Raw genomic sequence first — 26,353 nt, forward strand, 5'->3', positions numbered from 1 at the left:
TGGTTTCAGGCTCGAGACATGGACAAGATTAAAACCAAACCAAACTAGGGAGCATAAACACGAAAACTAAGGGAATCTTTCATAGGAGGTCATTCTTACTTCAAATCATGATTTTTGTTTCCTACAAGTATCTTTCATAGGAGACCATCCTTACTTCAAACTAAGGGAATAAAAAGAAACCAAAATAGAAAGTTAACCCATATCGCCAAAAGAACAAAATTCGAGAGTAAAAAAGGAAAGAAAATAGCAGGATCTGTGAAACACCCTGTGTTGCCTTTCATTTTTGTACCTCTGCTATTCTTGAATTCTAGAATTAATTCAATGTCTATTATTGTATAAAATGATCAATATCTGGAGAACATTCAATAAAGAAGTCGTACCTTTGAATACTCTCTGATTCGGATGTAGAACACAAGTCTGAATTGAGGAAGAAAGCTATAGTGCAAATCCTTGGGTGGGAATCCCTGAAGGCCTAAATAAGCACTGTAATTTCAATAATTATTTTGTCAACCATAAATATGTCAGATAGCCAACCAATTAGGCATGCATGAAAACTCAATGAGCCAAAAAAAAAAACAAAAGAGTACAACATATACCATAGTGTGTCTATTTGAAGATTAAATAAAAGGGCTGGTGTTCATGTAGCAAACTTCTCCTACAAAATCCAAGTAATAAAATTAGAATATATACATCAAACTAAAACAGCTAGGTGAAGCAACAGTACAAAGTAAATTCTTTCACTACTAAAAAAACAGCTTTCTACATCGCCCAATTAACATCGGTTATAGCTAAAACCGATGTTAACGAAAGTGTGGTGGCATTTTTGTAAATAAGTAGACTTAGTTAACATCGGTTTTTCCAAAACCGATGTTAGTATGCCATTGTTAACATCGGTTTTGTAAAAACTGATGTTATCGAGTCGATGTTAACATCGGTTTTATTATAACTGATGTTATGTAGCTGATGTTAACATCGGTTATTTTTAAAAAACCGATGTTGTTATCATTATAAATTAAACTTCTGAAATTGCACAACCCGCGCTTGAACCCTATCGTTCTTCTTCTTTCTCCTTGCGCTTGAACCCTATCGTTCTTCTTCTTTCTCCTTGTGTCAAAGTCGCCTGCGCTTCCGTGACTGCAACCACATTGTGGAGATCGTGTTTGTGGAGATCGTCTTTGGCACTTATCCATTGAGGTACGTCCTTTCGTTTTAACATTAGGCGTTCGTCGTTTTAACATTAGGCGTTCGTCGTTTTAACCCAGGGCTTTATTGTTGTTTCTCCTTCTGCCTTAGTTCGTGTTTGTCACAAACTGGGCTGTGCCTCCGTGACTGCAACCACATTGTCAAGTTCGCGTTTGTGGAGTTCGTGTCTGCGCTTCCATCGAAGGTATGTCTCTGTTGTATGTTAAAGATGAAAATCCATTATTCAATGGTGTGTCTTTGTTGTGATGTTTCAAAACCCTAGTTAGGCACAAAGGGTTAATCGTAACTGAATGTGTAGTGATTTAGGACCATATGTAACTGCCTTAAGCAGTTATTGTAGAATAAATTATGGAGTAACAGCAGGGGGGTTAGGCAGTTTTTAGTGGGTTTTCAAGAAGGGAGACATGAGGCTGTCAAATTTACATAGAGGGTTTCAGTGACAAAGCTTTTTTTTTTTTTGCACAGCAAAAATCAATATATTATATATAAAGATCAGTACTAGGTGTACTGAAAATAAGATAGGAATACAAGGAAAAAAGAGCCTAAACCCCACTAGGGAGAAACAGTAGATAGGACAACATACAAAGCAAACCCAACCCCTTTAAGAAAAAGCCTCCTTCAGATTAGTTGACCAGAAATTAAAATGCGATTGGAAACCCTTCTCCACACACTTGAGCCAGGACCAGGTGTGGAATAGAGCCTCATCCATGACCTTTTCTGGATTAAAAGGCTGATTTTTGAAAATCATGCCATTTCTGTAATGCCAAATGGACACTGACAAAGCTATCCAAAGAAATTCCCATCTCTTGACTGTGTAGCTTGGCCTATTCCACTGAGAGAATTGCAGAAAATGATTCTTTGGGTCAGTGGGGAAGGGACCCACTCTATTAACCCATCTCATAGGCTCCCACCAGAGACTCCTAGTCTTGGAGCAGTTGAAAAAAAGATGATTGACAGATTCTTCTTCAAGGTCACATAAGGGGCAACTATATGTATGCAATGACACTTGCCTCCTTCTAAGATTATCCCTAGTAGGGAGCCTGTTCTTGAATAATCTCCATGAAAAAGCACTAGCTCTTGGGGGAATTTTCAGACTCCACATGATGTTAAGAACCCTGTCCTCAATAGCACTAGCAAGACCTTCCTGCAGCACTTTGTAAGAAGACTTTGTGGAATATAGGCCATTAGGATCAGACTTCTAACAAAGGAAATCCCTGCTGGAGTGATTGATGTTGCCTGACTCGATGTCAGCTATAAAATCAGCTACCATGTCAATTTCATGGTAAAAAAAGTTCCTTCTCCATGTTAGCTTCCATTCCCATCTCTCTTCCACAAAATTCCCCATAGAATTAATTGAGGAGGTCTGCTGATTGCTTATTAAAAATAGAGTGGGATATTTTGTTTGAAGATTATAATTATCCCCCAGCCATTTGTCCTTCCAGAAACTGATTTTGGAGCCACATCCCACCCTCCACTTGAGGTTATCATCAAAACAGTTTGTGTGCTGCTGCTGGAAGATAGCCTTTAAGTGTTGCCACCATTGAGAATGGAATTTACTCTTTCCACCAGTGATCAGCTCATTCCACCCACCATATTTGGAGATTAAAATTCTAGCCCAGGGCTGGTTCTGGTTATTGGCCAACTCCCACCCCTATTTGCCAAGTAAAGCCTCATTAAAGATGGATAAGTCTTTGATCCCTAGGCCCCCTTTGTTCTTGGGGAGACAAACTGTACCCCACTTCACCCAGTAAATCTTGCTAGCCTCTTGCTGACCTCCCCAAAGGAATTTTCTCTGAATGGAGACAATCTTGTGCACCACTTTTTTGGGAATCTTGAAAAAAGATAGAAGATAGATAGGTAAGGCAGTTAAAACTGAGTTAATGAGAGTAATTCTGCCCCCCATAGATAGGCTTCGTTGCTTCCATTTTGCAAGTTTGTCTTCAAACTTCCTAATAATAGGCTGCCACACACTCCAGCTCTTCGAGGACACCCCTATTGGAATTCCGAGATAAGAAAAAGGAAAATCCATGTGACTGCAGTTAAGGAATTGAGCTGCAGCCCTGCACCAACTTCCAGATTTACCTCAGAATGCATTTCAAAGTTCTAACATTGTGTTGAGTGACATCTCCAAAAAATAGGGTGTCATCAGCATATTGGAGGATGTTCACCTCTTTTAAATTTCCAACTTGGTAGCTGCTGAAAAGATTCTTGGACACAGCTGATCTCATCAAACCTGTGAGGCCTTCCACTACAATATTGAAGAGAAGGGGTGCAAGGGGATCACCTTGCCTTATACCTCTCTTAGGAGCAAATTCCTAAGAAGGACTTCCATTAATTAGAATGGATATGGTTGCAGTAGACATACAACCATTAATCCATTTCCTCCACCTATCACAAAAGCCCATCCTCATAAGCATGTAGTCGAGAAAACCCCAAGAAACCGAATCATACGCCTTTTCAAAGTCCTCTTTGAAAACCATGCAAGGTTTATTTCTAGCCTTAGCCTTAGCTATAACCTCATTAGCAATCAAGACACCCTGCAGAATGTGTCTTCCTTTCATGAAAGTTGTCTGTCTTTCATCTATAAGATGAGGTAGAACAAGGGCCAGCCTCTTGGCCAGAACTTTAGCCACAATTTTATAGACACACCCTATGAGGGAGATGGGTCTATAATCATTAAAAGATTGAGGGTCGTTAAGCTTTGGGATGAGGGCTATGAATGAAGCATTAGTTCCTTTGGGGAAGGAACCATTGATGTAGAATTCATCCATAAACCTGATGAACTCTGGTTTCAAAATCTCCCAAAAATGCTTAATGAAGTTGAAATTTAACCCATTCGGACCAGGGCTTTTGTCCCCCCCACAGTCCCAAACTGCAGATTTAATCTCCACTTCAGAAAATCTAGTCACAAGGCTTTCTTTATCTCTTGAATCAAGAGTAGAGAACTGGACACCATCCAGGGTTGGTCTACTAGGAACTTCCTCTGAGAATCTGTCCTTGAAATAAAGAAAAGCTGCATTTTTAACAGTGCAGGGTTCATGAACCCACACACCATCTATGGAGATACCTTGAATGGCGTTTTTTCTTCTTCTATGGTTGATCAACCTATGAAAATAGGAAGAGTTGTTGTCCTCTTCTTTTAACCATTTTACTCTAGCCTTTTGTCTCAGCATAGATTCATAAGCATAAGCTGCATCCCACAATTGACCTTGAAGGGATTTCTTAAGGATGACTTCCTCTTGAGATGGAACTCTATCAATTAGGCCAGTCTCCAAATCATTCAGCTCCTTTTTAATATTCTGGACTTTTCTAGCATTAGCTTCCCCATTTGACATACTCCAACTCTTAATACTTTGTTTAAGGAGTTTTATTTTGTGATTCAGGACAAATCCTCCCCAACCAGGAGGGTGATAATTGCCCCATTTCTGCTCCACTAGGTGCTGGAACCCCTTATCCTTCAACCACCAATCCATAACCTTAAAAGGTTTTGGCCCCCAATCAATGATCTTTGACTTCAAGAGGATAGGGCAGTGATCAGAATAATCCCTATCAAGCACAAACTGAGTCGAATCTGGCCATTGCAGTAACCAATCATCAGATAAGAGGAATCTGTCCAATCTGCTCATAGCACTGCCATTGGGTCTGAACCAAGTGAATTTCCTTCCAATGGACCTAACCTACTCTAAAGCCATCTCTGAAATCCAAGAATTGAATTCAGAGATGCTGGGGTCAAGACCCATAAGCTGAGCTGCACTCACTCTCTCATCTTGGTGCCTTATAGAGTTGAAGTCACCTACTACACACTAAAGAGCTTCTTGAGAGGATGTCTTCAGCTGCAGAATATCATCCCATTGCTGTCTCTTTCTATGGATGTCACATGGAGCATACACATTGATTATGGAAACCCTCTTATTATCTTTAGTCCATATTCCTTCCAAAAGAATAAATCCTGCCCCCACTACCTTTCTATCAACTGAAAAAGCATCATTATTCCAGATGCAAAGGAGGCCACCAGCAGCATTAATTGAAGGGGCACATTCTGAGGCAACATTACAGTCAGCCCATAAATACTGACATATCCTCCTATCAATGGCTTCCATTTTTGTTTCTTGGATACATAGAACATCAAGATTGTTGGTCAAGGTCATTTTTCTGATGGCTGACCACTTGACACCACTACCCAACCCTCTAGAGTTAAAGGATAAAATATTCATGAGTCAATATTGTCCTTTCCCAACACAGTTGTTAAATCTGCTGTGTATTCACTAGCAACCTTATCAGTCTCAGGGACAAAGCTTTGATTTACATATTGAATTTCATCCAAATTTTTGACAAGTCATTGTTACTTCCATGAATATTGATATTGTATCATGCTTAATTATATGCATTTGCTTATTCTGATCATTGTGTGTTGTGTGATTATTTCTTCCATGCAGGTACATGATTCCTATTTGTTGTGAGAGTGAAATGATGGGTAGCAGCACCAACTGAGGTGAGTTTATATTTCCTTTTTTTTGTCTTTATCTTTGTTTGTTTGTTATATAGTTTTTATTTTATATGTTTGAGTTTTAAATGTGTAAAAAATAGAAATAGAAAGGTCTGGTGATTGCTTAGGAATTCCTTGCTGTTTCATGGCATTCCTTTTGAACCTCAAAAGGTGCTTATGATGGCCTTTGGTTAAATTTCTGATTATATGTATTGGGGTCCTTGTGCTGGGTTATTGTTGGGTTTGTTTTGCTTTTTGGAAGGTGGTACTTTTGTGTCTTGTATCTTTTATTTTCAGTACCTGTGGTACTGTTCTGTTTAATATTTTTTTTTGAACTGCAAAGATAATTTATATTGATAATTAAAAGTACCAGTGGTACTACAGATTACAAAGAGACATTTTTTTTTGCACAACAAAAATCAATATATTATATATGAAATTCAGTACTAGGTGTACTGAAGATACAAAGTTAAAAAGAAAGACAATTACAGTCTGCATCCCATTAGGAGAGACCGAATATAGCCCACAAAAATACAAACCCATCCCCTCTAAGAAAGAACATCCTTTAGATTGGTTGACCTGAAATTAAAGTGCATTTGGAAGTCCTTCTCCACACATTTTATCCAGGACCAGGTGTGGAACAAGGCATCATCCATGACCTTTTCAGGAGTGAACGGCTGGTTCTTGAATATCTTGGCATTTCTATGGTACCAAATGGAGAAGGACAGGGCTAGCCACATAAATTCCCATCTTTTGTTGGTACTATCTTTGCTATTCCACTGGGTGAATTGTAAAAAATGATTCTTTGGATCTATGGAAAAGGAACCCACTCTATTAACCCATCTCATTGTCTCCCACCAAAGACTCCTAGTCTTTTCACAGTTGAACATAAGATGATAAATCGATTCTTCTTCATGGTCACATAAAGGACAGCTATAAGAAGGCAGTGTGACCTCTGTCTTTCTAAGATTGTCCCTAGTAGGAAGTCTATTCTTGAAAAGTCTCCAAGAAAAAGCACTCACTTTTGGGGGAATTTTCAATTTCCACATAATGTTAAGAACATTGTCTTCACTATCACTATGGTGAGCCTCCTGCAACACTTTGTAGGCAGAATTTGTTGAAAAAACTTCATTAGTGTCTGGCTTCCACCAAAGGAAATCTCTGCTGGATTGGTGAATGTGAACAGAATCGATCTCAACTAGGAAATCAGCTGCCAATTGAATTTCATGATAAAAAAAATTCCTTCTCCATGATAACTTCCATTCCCACCTACCCTCCACAAAATCTCCCATAGAATTGATTGATGAATTCTGTTGTTTACTTATTAAATATAACTGGGGATATTTTCCTTGGAGAGTACAGTTGTCCTCCATCCATTTATGCTTCCAGAAATTGATGTTGGACCCCCTTCCCACTCTCCATTTTAAATTATCAGTTAAGCATTCATTGTGATGCTGCTGGAAGATACTCTTCAAATCCTGCCACCATTGGGAAGTGAAATTCCTCCTTCCACCACAAATCAACTCCTTTCACCCACCATACTTAGAGATTAAAATTCTAGACCAAGGCTGGTCTTGATTGTTAGCCAGCTGCCACCCCCATTTGCCAAGTAAAGCCGCATTAAATTTTTTTTTGAAAAGCAAAAGATAATTTATATATTAATCATAATAGGACACAGCAGCACCAGAAGTACTACTGGTGATTTACATAGATGCAGTGCATCTAAAACCGCCCACCATTACAGGATTAGAACAACAAAACCCCCCATAAATACAAGAGAACCTAATTTAGCCAAAGAAGTCTCCAAGATTAGATGACCAATAGTTAAAGGAAGTGCAGAAATTTTTGTCCCTAGACTTCAACCATGACCACAAAAGGAATAAAGCATCCTCCATGACTTTTGGTGTTTCAAATCTTTTGCCTTGGAATATGAGGAGATTCCTATTCTTCCATATTGAGCTTGTTAAAGCAATCCACCATCTGTGCCATCTGTTTTGATTCTAAAAAGACAGTAAAAAAATTGGTAGAGCAGTTAACACTGAATTTATCAATGTGACCTTCGCTGCCATTGATAGAGCTCTCTGCTTCCACTTAGACAGCTTTGATTCAAATTTTTTAATCAAAGGTTCCCACGCCAAGCAGCTAGAAGACTTAGCCCCTAGAGGAATCCCCAAGAACTGAAAGGGAATCTCCATCTGCCTGCACTTGAGAAAGTGAGCTGCATCAAGAACCCAATTGGTATCAGCACCAAAAATCCCCCTCTTGGAAAAATTAATCTTCAACCCAGATACCATTTCAAAGCCTCTAAGCATTGCCTTCATGACAAACACATTATCCCATGAAGCTTCTCCCACAAAGACAGTATCATCTGCATATTGCAGAATGTTTACCGGCACCTTCTTCTTTCCTACTAAATAACTGCTGTACAGACCTTTGGATAGAGCTTTCCTCACCATGCCAGTCAAGCCTTCAGCCACAATATTGAAAAGGAAAGGGGCTAAGGGGTCCCCTTGCCTCAAACCTCTAGTGGGGGCAAACTCATTTGAGGGGCTGCCATTTATGAGAATGGATATAGAAGCTGATTGATTGCAAGCATTGATCCATTTCCTCCATATAGGACAGAACCCCATTCTGACCATCATATAATCCAGAAAGTTCCATGAAACAGAGTCATAAGCCTTTGCAAAGTCCACCTTAAACACCAAAGCTGGTTTCTTACTTCTTTTAGCTTCCTCTATTGCTTCATTGAGAATCAAAGTTCCATGAAGGATGTGTCTGTCCTTTATGAAAGCTGTTTGTCTCTCATCAATGAGTCCAGGCAATAATTTTCTTAACCTATTGGCCAGTAATTTAGCAATGATCTTATACATACAGCCAATGAGGGAGATGGGCCTATAGTCATCAAAAGACTGTGGGTGATTGATTTTAGGAATTAAAGCCAAGAAGGATGCATTACTACCCTTAGGAAATTTTCCATTGACATGAAACTCATCTACAAACCTCCTGAAATCTGGTTTGAAAATCTCCCAAAACTCTTTGATGAAGTTAAAATTGAAGCCATCCGGCCCAGGACATTTATCTCCACTGCAACTCCACACAGCCTCCCTAAGATCAAGATATGAAAATGGGGCAATCAACTCCTCCCTCAAGAATCTGGCAGAAAAGAAGCTTACAGCTTGATCCTTAATCAATTTTGGGTTTTGAACCCATGTGCCTTCAATGAAGATACCTTGAATTTCATTGTAGTGTCTTCTGAAGTTGATAGATTTATGGAAAAAGGCCGTGTTATTATCACCTTCCTTGAGCCATCTGATCCTTGATTTTTGTCTCAAGATTGATTCATGAGCAAAAGAAATCTCCCACAATTCCTACTGAATGGACTTCATGGTCTGCACTTTATCATCCCCCAAGGGTCTGTCCTGGGCTGAAATATCAATTTGATGCAACTGCTGCTTCAAAAGATAAGTCTTTAATCATCCCCCAAGGGTCTGTCCTGCGCATTAAATAAAGATAAGTCTTTAATCCCTAGACCCCCTTTGTTCTTAGGAAGACAAACTTTGTCCCACTTCACCCAGGGAATCTTGCTGGCCTCTTGGTGACTTCCCCACAGAAAATTTCTCTGGATGGAGACAATTTTTTGCACCACTTTTTTGGGGATCCTAAAGAAGGATAGAAGGTAGATAGGTAAGGCTGAGAGGACAGAATTAATAAGAGTGATTCTGCCCCCCATTGATAGAGTTCTTTGCTTCCATTTTGCAAGTTTGACTTCAAACTTCCTTACAATAGGCTGCCACACGATCCAGCTCTTAGAGGATACCCCAACTGGAATTCCAAGATAAGTAAAAGGAAATTCCAAAGTACTTCAATTAAGGAATTGGGCAGCTTCCCTGCACCAACTTGCTGATTTACCCAAACAACCAAAGTGGCTTTTAGAGTAATTTATCTTGAATCCACACACCATCCATGAAAATACCTGGAATAGCATTTTTTTCTTCTTCTATGATTGATCAATCTGTGAAAATAATTAGAGTTGTTGTCCCCTTCTTTTAGCCACTTAATTCTAGCCTTTTGTCTCAACATAGATTCATATGCATAAGCTGCCTCCCACAATTGAACTTGAAGAGATTTCTTAAGAGTGACTTCCACTTGGGATAGAGGTCTGTCATTTAGATTCATATGATATGTATTCTTAAAAAATTGTCAATGAGTTGTTTGATAGAATGACTGAAAAAGGTTTTAAATACACTCTCAGTATAATGTCTTTTGAGAGTCAATTTATCACCATGAAGTGAGAGTCATATTGTTGATAAAAGGCTTTAAATACACTGTGGCTAATTTCTGTATGGTTTTTTTTAGGGCTATCATTTACTACTGCTAATTGGCGTTGCTGCGGAAGTGCTTTGATTATATCTTTGAAGCCTCAAAGTCAGGTATTTATATCTTTGATTCAAAAACTAATTTGAAATTGTTGTTGTATGCATTACTGGTATATTTGTAACTTATGCTATGCCTGTCTACATGACCTTTGTTTCATTGGACTGATATCTTTGAAGTATTTACTATGATTTAAACTCTCATAACTTGTTCATTGTTAGTGTTGAATGTTTTTGTAATTTTATCTGCTGCCCTTCTCTATATATATGTTGTGACTGCCACTGCCCTTCTCTCTCTCTTGTATTATCTTTTTTTTTATCAGCAAAATTATAATTTGTATTAATAACTGTGAGTACCAGAGGTACTAAATATACAAGGTAGAAACCAGCAGACTAGCAGAAGCATAGGTCCTACGAATCAGGTGCCAATCTAAATAGAATACAATAACCCTGCACTGCTACCCTAATCAAAAAATGTTGTTGATAAATTACTAGACCAATAGTTGTAGGGCTGGGCAAAGCCTTTCTCCAGCTAACTTGTCCGCAAATTCCCTTTTTTTTGCTCAGCAAAATTAGATATTATATATATTGAAAACTACCAGTGGTACTAAGATTACATTGGTAGATATAAATATGCATTTGGTTGTTGTTTTATAACAGAACCACTTACAACAAGCTAATTGATACATAGATTGTGAATCCTCTACAGCCTATTTACTAAACACTTCCTTTAGGTTGGAGGACCACTGATTAAAATGTGTTCCAAAGTCTGTCTCCATATTTCTAAATGGGCAAGCCCCTCCTCTACATCTCCACAAAATGGGCACTGTACCTCATTTAATTATCACAACCTGCCGCGTTCTAAGATTCATCCTAGTTGGAAGTCTGTCCCTAATTAGCCTCCAAGCAAAAACCAGTGATTTACTTGGTATTTTGAGCTTCCAAATGTCCACAAAGTCCAAATTCTGATTAGCTCCCATCTGTGCTTCCCATATCAAGTCATATCCGCTTTTTGTTGAGTAGTATCCAGTTTGATCATGCTTCCAGCTGCACCTATCCTCCCTATTTGGCTGAATCTGTTGCTGTGATAGTTCTCCAAGGAAATTATCTGCCATTTGAATTTCACTATCAAAAAGAGTCGTCCTCCAAGATAGCTTCCACTCCCATCCGCCGTTGGTGTTATTCCCCATATTCATAATGATTTGTTTCTGTTGATCAGAAATTCGGTACAGCCTTGGTTATTTGTCCATTAATGGTATAACATTTTGTGTCCAAGGATCCTCCCAAAATCTTAACCTCTCCCCACCTTCCACCTTCCAATTTCTTTCCGTTTTGACTACCTGGTTCTGCTGTTGCTGCTGACTTGATAGCAGGTCCCTCCACCAAATAGAGTCTTGGCTTCCTCTAATGCCTTCCTCCAATGCCCTCCAGCCTCCATACTTTGAGACTATGAACTCTGCAAATTATCAACCCCTTCCATTCGCTACAAGAGTTCCAATATGCTTCCAGCTTTTATCTTAGCTCTATCAGTTCCATTTTCTGACAACTCCTGCAGTGCTGCTTTTGCACCATGTTCTTTCGCTAGTTTTAATTGCAGTGGATCTCCGGTGCATAGTGACCACAAGACAGCAGCAACATTCTCTCGATTGCGTGGAGAGCCGGTTCGTACAACCTCAACAACAATATGAATTGGCTTGGTTCTTCAACACAAGTGTCTGCTGTCCTGTATGCAAAGGATAGCAGCAGCAGCATCTTGTATGCAGCAGCAGCAACATCCTGTATGCACAAGTGTCTACTGTGTCTTGGGGTAGGTTCTTCAACACACACACACACACACACACACACACACACATAAACACACACACACAGAAACACACACACACAGAAACACATACACACAGAAACACACACACACAGAAACAAACACACACAACCACACACACACACACACACACACACACACACACATAGAAACACACACACACACAGACACACACACACACAGCCACAGCCACACACACACACACAAACAGAAACACACACACACACATACAGCCACACACCCACACACAACCATACACATACACACAGAGAAATACACACACACACACACACACAGAAACACACACACACACACACACACACACAGAGAAACACACACACACACACCCTCATTAGCCCTGTTAGTCCTTCAGCCACTAAGTGAAAGAGTAATGGAGCCAAAGGGTCTCCTTGTCTCAACCCCATGATACACACAGATCCTCATGATACGCACACACACACATATACCCAACTACAATATTAAACCATATGCACCTTTCAAAACCAGCATTTGAAATTAGTTACATAAACAACTGCTGATGTCTATATTTGTCTGTAATTGAATTTGACCTTTTGTATGTTCTTGTATGTGATCAGTGTAATTTTCTATATAAACAATTGTTGTTCATGGTGAGTGAACCTTAGATTCCCGTTTGAGACTGAATGCAATGACTCTTGCGGACAGTTTGCATTAGCCATTGTATTTAGTCTTGAATTGTCCGTTTGGACAATTTGGGGAGACTGGTATTTTTATGTTACATTCATTCGTGAAGGTTATTATTATTTTCATTAATTTGATTAAATTTCGGTTCACTGCATTTCAAGTTGTTCTCCGAGTGCATACTTGATTATCGGGAAATTCATTTGACCGATGTCATGTCGTGTACTTGAAGACCAATGCGAAATGCTGCCGAAATTTAGTCAATTTTTTGTAAATAATGGTAACCTTGACGATTGAAGCTAACATAAAAGACAGTTTTCCTAAATGGGATAGGCCCACACCTATAAATAAAAAAGTGATATTTTCATGCATGGAATTGCGTAGATGGATCGAAGTTGGATGAATGAAAGTCGCATGAGCCCAGAATATGAGGATGGCGTCGAACAGTTCTTGCAATTTGCTTCAGAAAGAGGTCGACCGAATGAAGAAGGAAAATATTATTGTCCTTGCATCAACTGTTTGAATGGAAGACGACAATTACTCGATGACATACGGGACCATCTATTGTGTGATGGGATTAAGAAGAATTACACAACATGGATATGGCATGGTGAAGTGACAGACATGCAGAGTGGGTCCCAATCTGAACTGTTTAATGTAGAAATGGGAGATCGGTTAGAGGACATGATTCGTGACCTTGGACAGGAGTCTTTCCAGCAAGCACATGCCCCTGTGTATGAAGGATTATAGAGTGATTCTAAGAAGCCTTTGTATGCAGGCTACAAGAATTCCTTAACCCTGTTGTCTGATGTGTTAAGTCTGGTTAATGTGAAGGCCAGGTATGGGTGGAGTGACAAAAGTTTCACCTCACTGCTTGAGGTAGTGCACAATCTGCTTCCAGGGGACAACACATTGCCTAAAAGTTACTATAAGGTGAAAAAGATATTGTGTCCGATGGGTATGGAGTATCAGAAGATTCATGCTTGCCCCAATGATTGCATACTCTACAGGCATGAATTCCAAGAAATGTCCAAATGCCCTGTCTGTGGGACTTCACGGTAGAAAGTGAAGGATGAAGAGGAAAGCAATTCTGATGAAAACTCCAACAAGGGCCCCCCAGCGAAGGTTTTGTGGTATCTTCCAATCATTCCAAGGTTTAAGCGTCTGTTTGCTAACGAGGACGACGCAAAAGACCTTACATGGCATGCAAATGGAAGGATTTCTGATGGAATGGTCCGTCATCCGGCTGATTGCTCCCAATGGAAGAAGATTGATGGTTTGTATCCGGATTTTGGGAATGAGCCAAGAAATCTTAGACTTGGACTAGCCAGTGATGAAATGAATCCATATGGCACCTTAAGCACTCAACACAGTTCATGGCCAGTTCTGCTAGTAATTTACAATTTGCCTCCTTGGTTGTGCATGAAGCAAAAATACATGATGTTGTCTATGATGATATCGGGCCCAAGACAGCCAGGAAATGACATTGATGTTTATCTAAGTCCGTTGGTTGAAGATCTGAGAAAGTTATGGGACGAGGGGGTTGTAGTGTTTGATGCGTTTCGCAAGGAGACGTTTGAAATGCGTGCAATGCTTTTTTGTACCATTAATGACTTCCCAGCATATAGGAATCTCAGCGGTTACAGTGTTAAGGGTCATCATGCATGCCCCATCTGTGAAGAAAATACAAGTTACATACAACTGAAACATGGGAGAAAAACAGTCTACAGTAGGCATCGCCGCTTTCTAACACCCAATCATCCTTACAGACGACTGAGAAAAGCTTTTAATGGAAGTCAAAAGCATGATATTGCGCCGATACCGTTCACTGGTGAGCAGGTATATCAGCGGGTTCAGCACCTGAACACTGTATTTGGGAAGACCTAAAAGAAGGATAAAAGTCAGAGTTGCATATGGAAGAAGAGGTCCATTTTCTTTGATCTTCCGTACTAGTGTGATCTTGACGTTAGACATTGTATTGATGTTATGCATGTGGAGAAAAATGTTTGTGACAGTGTGATTGGGACGCTCCTTAACATTCAAGGCAAGACGAAGGATGGCTTGAATACCCGTCAAGATCTAGCTGATATGGGTATAAGATCACAGTTGCATCCAAGGTCTGATGGGAAGAAAATTTACTTGCCCCCAGCCTGCCATACTTTGTCCAAGAAGGAGAAGATAAGTTTTTGTCAGTGTCTTCGTCGGGTGAAGGTTCCACAAGGATACTCTTCAAATATTAAGAGCCTTGTGCAGTTGAAGGAGCTTAAGCTTGTAGGGTTAAAGTCTCATGATTGTCACGTGCCCATGCAACAATTGTTAGCCTTGGCTATACGAGACATCTTGCCAAACAAAGTCAGGTTCACGATAACTCGCCTGTGCTTTTTCTTCCATGCTATATGTAGCAAAGTGATTGATCCAGTAATGTTTGATGAGTTGGAAAATGAGGTCGCAATTATACTGTGCCAGTTGGAGATGTATTTTCCCCCTGCTTTCTTTGACATCATGATTCACTTGATTGTGCATCTGGTCAGAGAAATCAAATGTTGTGGTCCTGTTTATCTACGGTGGATGTACCCGGTTGAGCGATACATGAAGATCTTAAAAGGGTATACAAAGAATCTATATTGTCCGGAAGCATCTATTGTTGAGAGGTACATTGCAGAAGAAGTCATTGAATTTTGTTCAGAATACTTAGAGAAGGCTAAAGCTGTTGGGCTTCCTGAGTGTCGGCATGATGGCAGAGTGGGTGGTAAGGGTTCAAGAGGACTGCAGGTGATCACTCCAAGTGTAGAAGATTTGTTACAAGCTCACTTGTGTGTCTTGAACAACAGTAATGAATTTTTTCCATACATAGTTAAGCATGAAGCTTTAGTCAAACAGAATAATCCGAAAATGTCAAAGAATTGGGCGTTAAAAAAGCATAACAAAACTTTTTGTGATTGGTTTAAAGATACAATCTTTGCAGATGAGAATGCTTCAGAAACATTAAGAAAACTAGCAGATGGGCCTAAAAGAAATGTTATAACCTGGCAAGGATACGACATAAACAAGTATTCATTTTACACAAAAGCACAAGATGACAAAAGTACAATGCAGAACAGCGGGGTCACCCTAAGGGCTGAATCTCAACACTTTGCAAGTGTCAATGACGCCAATCCCTGTGTAGCTTCCATCCCTTACTTTGGGTTCATTGATGAAATTTGGGAGCTTAATTATGTGAAATTTACAGTATGTGTTTTCAAATGTAAATGGGTTGACAGCAACACCGGTGTGTGCACCGATGATATAGGATTTACCCTGGTAGATCTAAAGAAACTTGGTTACCAGAATGACCCTTTCATCATGGCAGAACAAGCTAGACAACTATTTTACGTGCAAGACCCTTGTGATGAAAGGTGGTGCGTGGTTCTGCAGGGCAAAACAGTTGGTGTTAATGTAGAAGATGATGATTCATACATGGACACCTATGTTAGTCCTTTGACCGCTCAAATCACTGGTAACATTGTCGGAGAAGAAGAAGCTGACGACGTTCATGCAAATCGAAATGATCATGATGAAGGAGAATTGATTAACATCGGCTAATGTAATTTTCTGCAGAGACTGAGGTCACCAAACCTAGTAAGTGACAATTACATTTTTCTCTGATTGAGGCATCAGTTTTTTGTTTCAATTTGCCTCCTTAGGACTTCATCCAGCTCATGTTTGTCACCAGTTTCATCATCCACCACCCTTTTCTTCTCTGGCTTCTCACGTTCATTGTTGTTAAACCCATATTTATGCTCTCTTCCCTTCATGTCTTGTTTTATCACAACTTTAGCTGAATCTCCCATCTTCAGCATAGTTGAAACTCCTGTCTTATTGTCCAATGCCACACTTTGATGGCCTGTATCTCTTTTCTTCATATGTTCTAGTGCTTCAGCTTCAGAATGCATAAAGCAATCGGAATTTTCGAGTGATCACCAAAGGCTTCTGCATCAGCATTGACACTCTCCACCCTCTTTGGTTTATGCTTCTGTGTTTTCTTCCGTGCCTCCTCGTTATAAATCTCAGCTTTATTTGAGGTTGCACTAGAACGATCACCACCAATCTGTGCTTCTTCCTCATCTATGAGGTCAATATCTTTCCTTTCAACTTTGTTCATTAGCTATTTTGAAAATCCCAAAAAAGGACAAATAGTTAAGAAACTTGTTCATTAGCTGCAAATATCTTTCCCTCCTCAAGTGCAAGCTTCTTGCATAGCCGCTCTTGGTGCTCAGAAAATCCCAAAAACAAATCCCTCTTATTACTAGCTATTTTGAATTCTTTAGTTCCTGAATGTACAACCTTCAAATTGTTGCTCATTCCCCTCTTTCTTTTCTGCAAAAAAGAAAATCAAATGCTGTGAAAACATGGATGAAGTCCTAAGAAAATCAATATCAAAGAAAACATGGATGAAATCACAATTAAAAAGCACAACTACCTATCTTTCAAAGTCCTTTGGCTAATTTGTCTTGTCTCCTTATGTGGTGGGGTTTTGTTTAATAATGTTATACTTTTGCCTTCCAAAAAAAACTTATCACTAATCCAATTTTGTATGTTATTGTATAAAAGATCATGGGTTCTCCACCTGCCTCCGCTCCTCCTCCTCCTCCTCCTTTTCCTCCTTCTCCTCCTCGTCCTCCTCCTACTTCGTACACATCGGCTTCGACGTCTTCCGTGAAGCGGACAAGCAAAGCCTCACACCTACGATCGTTGTCCACTAGACCACCTGGTGTTGAGAGACCAGTGGTGCATGTTGATCCTGCTACAGGGAAGGCCGACGGTCCCCATAAGAAGAAATTAAGAACATATTTGGGGATTGTGGCACGTGATAAGGTGGACATCACCTACGAGAACTGGAAGGAGGTCCCTACTGCTCAGAAGGACCTAATTTGGGAGGATATTCAGGTATTTCTCTTTTCTTATTTGATTGTGTGTAATTAATAGCCAAAAAATTTCATTATTGTAACAAATAAACTTTGTTTCATGTTGTCAGGCAGAATTTGATTTCCCAGAATTTGGTAACTGCAGCATATACCTTTATTTACTTTTGCATGAAACATCCCACATACGCCATCAATTTTGCATTTCCATTCCGCCTGTAAAATCGCCTCATAGAAGATGAGTACAAAATACTAGAAATCCAAATCAAACATGACTATTATGAAGAGCATCGATGGAAGTATAATGCTAAAACAAAGTTAAATATTAGTTGCAAACACAAATTTCTCTCTAAGGAAATTATAGAGAAGTCTCTGTTGGGGATGAATAAAATAATCCTACATTCTTATGTACACATAAAGTTAGTATACCGAGAATGATTCCTTGTGCTTGTCTATAGTAAGAACTGTTTAGAGTCCTGAACCTTTCTTGCCTAGCTGCAACAGATGTAATTTTATTTCAAGTCAATATACCACTTAAATTAGTCATTTTGGTCAACGAATAACCAAAACACTATCAGAGCCACTTTATTGTATCTATTTGAATCACATGCTGCTGAGATTGAATCATTGAACAAAAGGTCTAATTTTAAGAACTGAAAGCACAAGATTTTGACTCTATATTACCAGTATCCCAAATCGTCAATTTCAATCTCTTGGCACCGACTTTGAGCGTTTTGATTTTACCATGGCATCCTTTCCTAAAGTTCTTTTTTTCTTATTTTATCTTTCACTTGTAAGCTTTTTTATTGTTTTACAAATTAAACTAATTGATAAAGTGGATAGCAATGGGGTGTCTATCTTCATGAGCTAAGGTAGTGTATAATACTAGCCTCTAAAAGAAACAAATGAAAAAGGTGCATAGAATTAAAAATGTCTCACAGCTCAAAAGGAAAATCTTTCATTACATCATCATATGCAGCATCCTTACTTTCAAACCTACATCATCCAAACCTCATTACAGGGGATGCTTCCATTAAGAGGCTAATAAAAATAACAAAAACTTTATATGAACACAGTTGCTATTTTAAGTTTCTAAGCTTCAGTTTCCAATACATGATCAGCTACCCAAACTTGTAAAAATATGTAAAGTCCCCAATTTTAGCTAACTTAATCTTCAAAGCATTCCATATGGACCCAAGAGTTATAAAAACCCAAAATTTATAGAACTGAAAAATGTTTTGAAGACAACGTGCATGCCAAACAAGCTTCATACTCATAAACTATAATACACAAACAATAATATACATTCAAAGGAACAATTACCAAACAACCTCAGTGAGTGACGGTGCAAGGGAGATGCTTTGTGAGGAATTTTATTTACCCTTCAACACGATTTTTCTTTCTCAAAATTACAAGCAGTAAATTCAAGGGAAATGAAACACCGGAAAGCACATCGGGTCGTCAAGCATTTAAAATAAAATGGAGTAATCCGAGTATCGAACTCAGGGAACTTGTTTATTAGACAGAGTTTTATTTAGGAGTTAGGTATTGTGAAAACAAACATTGATAATTGTTAATAGAAACAACAGTAAACTAGATTTTATGTTAAAAAAAAGTAAATGCAAGTAATTAAAAGTTGATAGCAATAGGTAAAATGCGTTGGGTCTTTCTAACAAACGTGTTAATGCATATGAAGATATTTCTCTAATTGATCATTGTTAGTTGATGAATACGACTAACTTTTGTGTATAAAACTTGTGTAAATTGTATCAAACTCTTAATTACTTGGGGAACTTCATTTTATTTGGGATGTTAGTTCGTTTTTAGGTGTCTATTCTTTATTTGTTATTCTTTGATTCTTTTTGTGAGTATTTGTTCTTAATTCCTATTTGTCTTCTCTTATTGAACTGGATAACCGTTGTTCTGTTAGTATTGTATATGCATAGATCTCCCACAGGAAATTTAGTTGCTCTGGACTTAGAAATTGAAGCTACATTGTGAAGGAATAAGGCCGGGAGGACAAGGAAACTTCTACAAGACAGAACAGTTGCATCCATTCTTGAGGAAGAGACTCATTTCTCTGACTTATTATCACCTAATTCACCATCATCAAGGGTATCCGCCACTCAATTACCTGAAGTCATTACCATGGCAGAAGAGCATGACCAGAGGATTACCCTTGAGGATTACTCAAGTAGTTCAGTGCCATAATTTTTCACCAACATTGCATGTTCTGAAGTGCAAGCTAACAACATCAACTACCCACATTCCTTAATTCATTTAATACAGGGGAACTTATTTCAAGGATTACCTAATGAAGACCCCTATGCACACTTGGCAACGTTCATTGAAATATGCAACACTATTAAGATTGTCGGTGTGCCAGACGAAGTTATTAGGCTCAGCCTTTTCTCATTCTCATTGGCAGGAGAAGCCAAGAGGTGGCTCTACTCATTCAAGGGTATCAGTCTCAAAACCTTGGATGAAGTTGTTGAAAAATTCCTAAAGAAATACTTCCCAGAGTCCAAGCCTGCAAAAGAGAAAGCTATAATCTTTTCATTTCATCAGTTTCCTGATGAATCTTTGAGTGAAGCATTGGAGAGGTTCAGAGGTTTATTGAGAAGAACTCCCACCCATGGGTTTTTCGAGCCAATCCAATTGAATATGTTTATAGATGGGCTGAGACCACAAACCAAGCAACTGTTAGATGCTTCTGCAGGGGGAAAGATAAAACTGAAGACCCCAGAAGAAGCAACTGAGCTAATTGAGAACATGTTAGCCAGTGATCATGCCATTCTACGAGACAAAATCCATCAACCCACGAAGAAAAGCTTGTTAGACTTATCATCACATGACGCTTTGTTGGCACATAACAAGTTGCTTTCTAAGAAACTTGAGATTTTAACATAAACACTTAGTAAGATGCCAACTAAGTTGTCTATTGGTCAACCTACGCATTCTTCTGTTTTGCAGGTTATAGGTTGTACCATCTGTGGTGAGGCTCATAAAATAGGCCAATGTATTCCCATTGAAGAAAATGCTCAAGAAATTCATTATATAGGAAATCAACAGTGACAACGGTATACTCAAGGAGGATGTTCAGGCTTCCAGCAGGGTCCCTATAATCAACAAGGACAGTGGAGGACACACCCTAGCAACCAGTTCAACAAAGACCAGAGTGAGCCTTCAAACAAGCCAATCCAACAAGGACCTAACATATTCCAGAGGACTACTAAGCTAGAGGAGACCTTGACTCAGTTTATGCAGGTAACAATGTCAAATCATAAAAGCACAGAGTCAGCACTGAAGAACCTTGAGGTCCAGGTGGGACAATTGGCCAAGCAGATAGCTGACAAGTCATCCAACAGTTTTGTGGCAAATACATAACAGAATCCCAAGGAGGAATGCAAAGCTGTGATGACAAGGAGTAAAAGGTTTGTGGAGGCTGAGGATGAGGATAGTGTTGTGCATATGAAGAAAACTGCTAACAAGAAAGATACTGATGACAAGAAAAATGAGGTGAGAGGTGAAAGTAATCAACAAAAAAAGAGGAACAAATAATGGTTAAGAATAAAGAATTGAAGGACCAAGAAAAAGAAATAGAAAATGGAAAAAATGAAGGAGAAAGATCATTATTTGGCGAGATTTTTTGATATTTTCAGGAAACAGGAAATAACCATGCCCTTTGGAGAAGCTTTGCAGCAGATGCCACTCTACTCTAAATTCTTGAAAGATATGTTAACAAGGAAGCATAAATATATTCATCAGGAAAACATCATAGTGGAAGGAAACTGCAGTACTGTGATCCAAAAGATCCTTCCACCCAAGCATAAAGATCCTGGGAGTGTAACTATTCCTTGTTCAACTGGAGAAGTCAATGTGGGAAAAGCTCTTATTGACCTGGGAGCCAGTATCAATTTGATGCCACTCTCCATGTGCAGAAGATTGGGAGAGTTGGAAATAATGCCCACTCGAATGACTTTACAATTAGCTGACCGCTCCATTACCAGGCCATATCAAGTAATTGAAGATGTGTTGGTCTGAGTGAAACATTTTATCTTCCCGACAGACTTTGTGGTAATGGATATCTCTGAAGATACTGACATCCCTGTAATATTGGGAAGGCCATTCATGTTGACCGCAAGCTGCATAGTTGATATGGGGAAAAGAAAGCTGGAGCTAGGTTTTGAAGATCAGAAAATTGATTTTGATTTGTTTGTTGAAGACAAACCTGCTCCAGAACACAATGTCTTCTTACAGGTAATGGAAGGATGTCAAGAGGTTCTAAAGGTAAGAACCAAAATATAAGATCACCCAGTGAGGTAAAAGCGTCAAGCTAATGACGTTAAAGAAGTGCTTCCTGGGAGGTAACCCAGTTTTAATTTCTGTAATTTTTGTTTTTCATGCATTAGATCATTGGGAACTTGCTGTTTAATATGTACGTTGGAGTATATCAGCTTATCCTTGAATGTAGATATAAGGGTGTCTATTTCTTGGAAAAAGGACTAAAAAATAACTTAGAAAACATTTTCTGAAAAATAGTCCTTTCGCTAAGCGTCAGCTTCACGCTAAGCACATCTTTGGTCATGCGCTAAGCCGAAAGTCTCAAGCGCTTAGTGTCCAACCCTTGCATCTGAGGCTGATTGGGTCCGCTAAGCTGGCCAAGGTTGAGCTAAGCCGAAAGTCTCAAGCGCTTAGTGTCCAACCCTTGCATCTGAGGCTGATTGGGTCCGCTAAGCTGGCCAAGGTTGAGCTAAGCCGAAAGTCTCAAGCGCTTAGTGCCCAACCCTTGCACGTCCTTCATGCTTTACATGCCTCATGAAACCTAAGTACAGTTAGTGGAGAATCTTGGACTTGATCTTGGATTAGTGGCCTGAACCATAGCTAAAATTCACTAATCATAATTTGTCAAATTTTGGCTCCAAAATTTGGCTCCACAAATTCAATTTCAAATTCAGGTGAAATTTGAATAGAAATTCAAATTTCCCTCCAATTTTGTGTGACACTTAGAGTATAAATAAAGGCCATGTGTGTGCATTTTTTTCAACTTTGATGATTTGAGAATTACACTTCAAAGTTCAGACCACATTTGAGGCACAAAATTTCGTGCTCCTTCTCTTCTTCTCCCTCCACTCATCTTCTCCTACCTTTAAGCTCTTATCTATGGCTTCCTATGGCGGTGAGCTTGTTCTTGACTCATCTTCTCCTTGAAGTGGCATCTCCAATCATCTTTCTTCCTTCTCCATTCCGCTGCCATTAAACTTCAAGAAGAAAAGGACTCCATTGATGAAGAAGATTCATGGCCTAAAAGTTCCACATGGAGCTACATCCTGTGGTATCAAGAGCATCTTCATCTAGGTGATGTTTTTTTCAGTTTTTTTTAATCTACTCTAGAGTCATTCTAAGTTTCTCTTTGAGTCCTAGCTTGTTTTTATGTGCCTTTCATTGTATTAATTGTTGAATAATCCTTGAAAATTTGTCTTGTTAAAACTCTATTGGTTTAGCTTTCATTTCATTTTTTTGGTCTTTGGTTATTGCTTGTCTCTTTGTTTCCTTGTTTGTGAGTTGCTATATAGGGAATTGGAAAGGAGGATTGGTGCCATCCCTTGAAGAATTTGAGTCAAGAAGCGAGGGGCCAACCACCTTAAGAGCTATTGGACTAATAAGCACTCCAAGTTGAGTGAAACACCAAAGAGAGAACAACCACCAAAATTGAGGACTTTTTTGTAACTTTGTAATTGGAAATTTACTTACCTCCATTGCTTTCAAATTTTGTAACAAAAAGGCCTTTCATTGGAATTGTGTTGGAAGCCTCCAATAGGTTACCAAACTTCCATTTGTTTGTAATAATTTTAGGCAATTTTCCCTTAGGATAGTGAGTGTTTTGTTGGGAACCTTAAATGTGGTCATCAAAACACTCTTAGAATCCGCCTAGTTTACATTTCTTGCACTTTAATTTCTTGCTTACTTTCATAGCTTATTTTCTTTACTAGTCACGCCTTGTTTATCTTGTTATTGCATAATACTTTCTTCTTGCTTATCATGCTTATCTTGAGTTCTTTTGAATCCTAGCTTTTACCTTTTTGCAAACCTCCAACAAGAAAGAACCACAACTTAGGAACCAACATTCATCATTCATCTAGTGTTAATGGTGAGGGTACTAGGCATAAGGACCCTCTATCTAGAATCTTAGATGAGTTGAGTTCCCTCAAGATATGAAAATAAAAACTAGAAAGAAAAGAAAAAGGAAAAGAGAGGGTAAAAATAAATCAAGATGAGAGGAAACAAATAAGGGAAGAAGAAAGAAGGAAAATACTAAAAGAGTTAAGAAAAGAAAAACATGCCTCCTATTGTAGTCATGACTCCTGCAAGAGCCTAAGTGAAGAACTTAGTGACTATTATAGAGGAAGACATAGGTCACCTCCTATACCTCACTCCCATAGGAGAGAAAAGGAAAGAGAGCCTCAAGAGGCTAACATTAACCTCCCATACTTCCATGGGAAGGACAATGTAGAGGCTTATTTAGATTGGGAAATAAAGGTTGAGCAACTCTTTTCTTGCCATCATACAAGTGAGGAAAGGAAGGTTCCTTTGGCTACCCTTAGCTTCCAAGGGTATGCTCTCTATTGGTGGACTTCCCTTGTTAGGGAAAGAAGGATTCATAGGGATCCTCCAGTAGAGTATTGGAATGACTTGAAAGGTGCCCTTAGGAAGAGGCACATCCCCTCCTACTATGAAAGGGAGCTTATGAACAAGCTCCAAAGACTTAGACAAGGGAGTATGAGTGTTGAAGAGTATGGGCAACAAATGGAACTACTCCTTTTGAGAGCTGGACTTAGGGAGGAGGAAAGAACAAGTATTGCTAGGTTCTATAGTGGACTTAATATGGAAGTGAAGGACAAGGTTGAGCTCCTTCCATATAGGGACGTAGATGACCTAGTCCAACTTTACATAAGGGTAGAGCAACAACTTAAAAGGAAGCCTACTTCAAAATCTTATGCCTCTCACTTTTATACAAAGAAAAACCAAGGTCAAGGCATCTTAGGGGCTGCACCATCTTGGCCCAAAGATGATAAGGGGAAGACAATTGAAAAGGAATCCCCTAAGGCTAGTATGCAAGAGAAGACTAGCTCTATAAAGTGTTTTAAATGTGTTGGAAGAGGACACATTGATTCTCAATGCCCCACCAAGAAAACCATGATTATGAAGGGCCAAAACATTTATAGTAGTCAAGATGAGGTTACTACTTCACCTTCTTCTAGTGAAAGTGAAGAAGCAAAAGGGGAAGAATCTAGTAAAGAAATCTACCTTCAAGAAGAAGGGGACCTTTTAATGGTTAAAAGGCTTCTAGGAGGCCAATCTTGTGACTTGACCCAATCTCAAAGAGAGAATATTTTTCACACAAGGTGTAAAATTTTTTATAACACATGCTCACTCATTGTAGATAGTGGTTCATGTTGCAATTGTTATAGCACAAGATTAGTCTCTAAGTTGAGCCTTGCAATCACTCTCCATCCAAATCCTTACAAACTTCAATGGCTCAATGAACTAGGGGAGATGATAGTCAATCAATAAGTGAAAGTTTCCCTTCTCCATTAGAAGATATAAGGATGAAGTGATATGTGATGTAGTTCCTATGGAGGCAGGACACCTTCTCTTAGGTAGGCCATGGCAATATGACAGGAAAATCATCTATAATGGCCTAACTAATAAGATAACCCTCACCCACCTTGGAACAAAATTTGTTTTGCATCCTCAAACACCTTCAAAGGTGACCAAAGATCAACTAACCATGAAAGATAAGAGGGGTGATGAAGAAAAACTAGAAAAACAAAAGAAAAAGAAGGATAGTAAGACCTTATCTTCAAAGACAAAGGGGAAGGAAATAAAGGAAAAGGATTCCTTAAAGAAGATTGTTAAGAAGGAAAATCATTTGACAACAAAAGGTGATATTAAAAGAGCACTCCTTCTTAAACAATCCTTCTACCTTCTCCTATCAAGGGAAACATCCCTTAGCACTTCCATACCTCTTGAGCTTGAGGTTATTCCTCAAGTAAATAAGTTGTTGGATGAGGGTTTGATTCGTAAGAGCTTAAATCCTTGTGCTTTGTTGATGCCAAAAATAGGTATTATGAGGCACCAAATCCCTATGATAGGTAGTATGATAAATGTGTTGAGTGGTACAACCCTCTTTCATAAAATCACCCATGCATCCAACATCTTCATGATTCACATACATAGGGACTCATTAGGTAGGTTTCTTCTTACTTTTAGTTTCAATACCACCTTAGGTGCTCATATGGGACACCTTAGGTTTGTCGTACTTTTTGGTAGGAATAATCAACATGAAAATACAAAAAAAGGTATGTTTTATTACATTACTTTCCTTAATTTTTTAAATAGTGATCAAGGGGTTCCCACGAACCCTAAAAGAATAAAGGTCATTCCTAAGTGGCCTACTCCACCAAGTATAAGGAAAATTTGGGACTTCGATGACTTAACAAATTTTTACAAAAGGTTTGTCCCATATTTTTCTATACTTGTAGCACCACTCATTGAGTTGGTGAGGAACCATGTTCCCTCATAGGAAGATGTCTAGGAAATGGGATTTCAGACCTTACCTTATGCCAACATACCAAACACCACTAATATATATGTTCTTATTCTTTTTACAGGTGCTGAGGGAAGAAGCCTAGAGTTTCAAGAACCTATGGATTTGAGGTCAAATCCTTTTCAAGGAGGGAGGGAATAATACAATCCTACCCCCAAGGGTATTGGATAGAAGACTACAAGAAGATTGGGTCAGAGATGCAAGAGAAGGTCCTAGGGTTCTCATGAGCCTTAGGGTAGATTTCGGGCTCACGAGATAAGTTTGAGCCCACTTATCTTTGTACATATTAGATTAAGG

The 26,353-nt window shown here is 39.0% G+C and overlaps 1 protein-coding gene and 1 long non-coding RNA gene across 2 annotated transcripts; one reads left to right on the plus strand and one right to left on the minus strand.

Moving 5' to 3' along the window:
* The first annotated feature begins 1,207 nt into the window (after positions 1-1,207).
* On the plus strand, positions 1,208-10,072 carry LOC114401650. Its single transcript, XR_003664318.1, has 3 exons — positions 1,208-1,387; positions 5,640-5,695; positions 10,046-10,072. It is a non-coding gene; the product is annotated as an uncharacterized LOC114401650 (long non-coding RNA).
* Positions 10,073-10,895: 823 nt separating this feature from the next.
* LOC114401821 lies at positions 10,896-11,252 on the minus strand. Its single transcript, XM_028364405.1, has one exon. The coding sequence runs from the start codon at positions 11,250-11,252 to the stop codon at positions 10,896-10,898; it is 357 nt and encodes a 118-aa protein (XP_028220206.1).
* Positions 11,253-26,353: the final 15,101 nt, after the last annotated feature.

This window comes from Glycine soja, chromosome 20 (genome assembly GCF_004193775.1).
Source record: "Glycine soja cultivar W05 chromosome 20, ASM419377v2, whole genome shotgun sequence".
Taxonomy (NCBI): Eukaryota; Viridiplantae; Streptophyta; class Magnoliopsida; order Fabales; family Fabaceae; genus Glycine; species Glycine soja.

Excerpts from the sequence above, each read along its gene's own strand:
- LOC114401821 (XM_028364405.1), bottom strand. The coding sequence starts at position 11,252 with ATGGGGAATAACACCAACGGCGGATGGGAGTGGAAGCTATCTTGGAGG.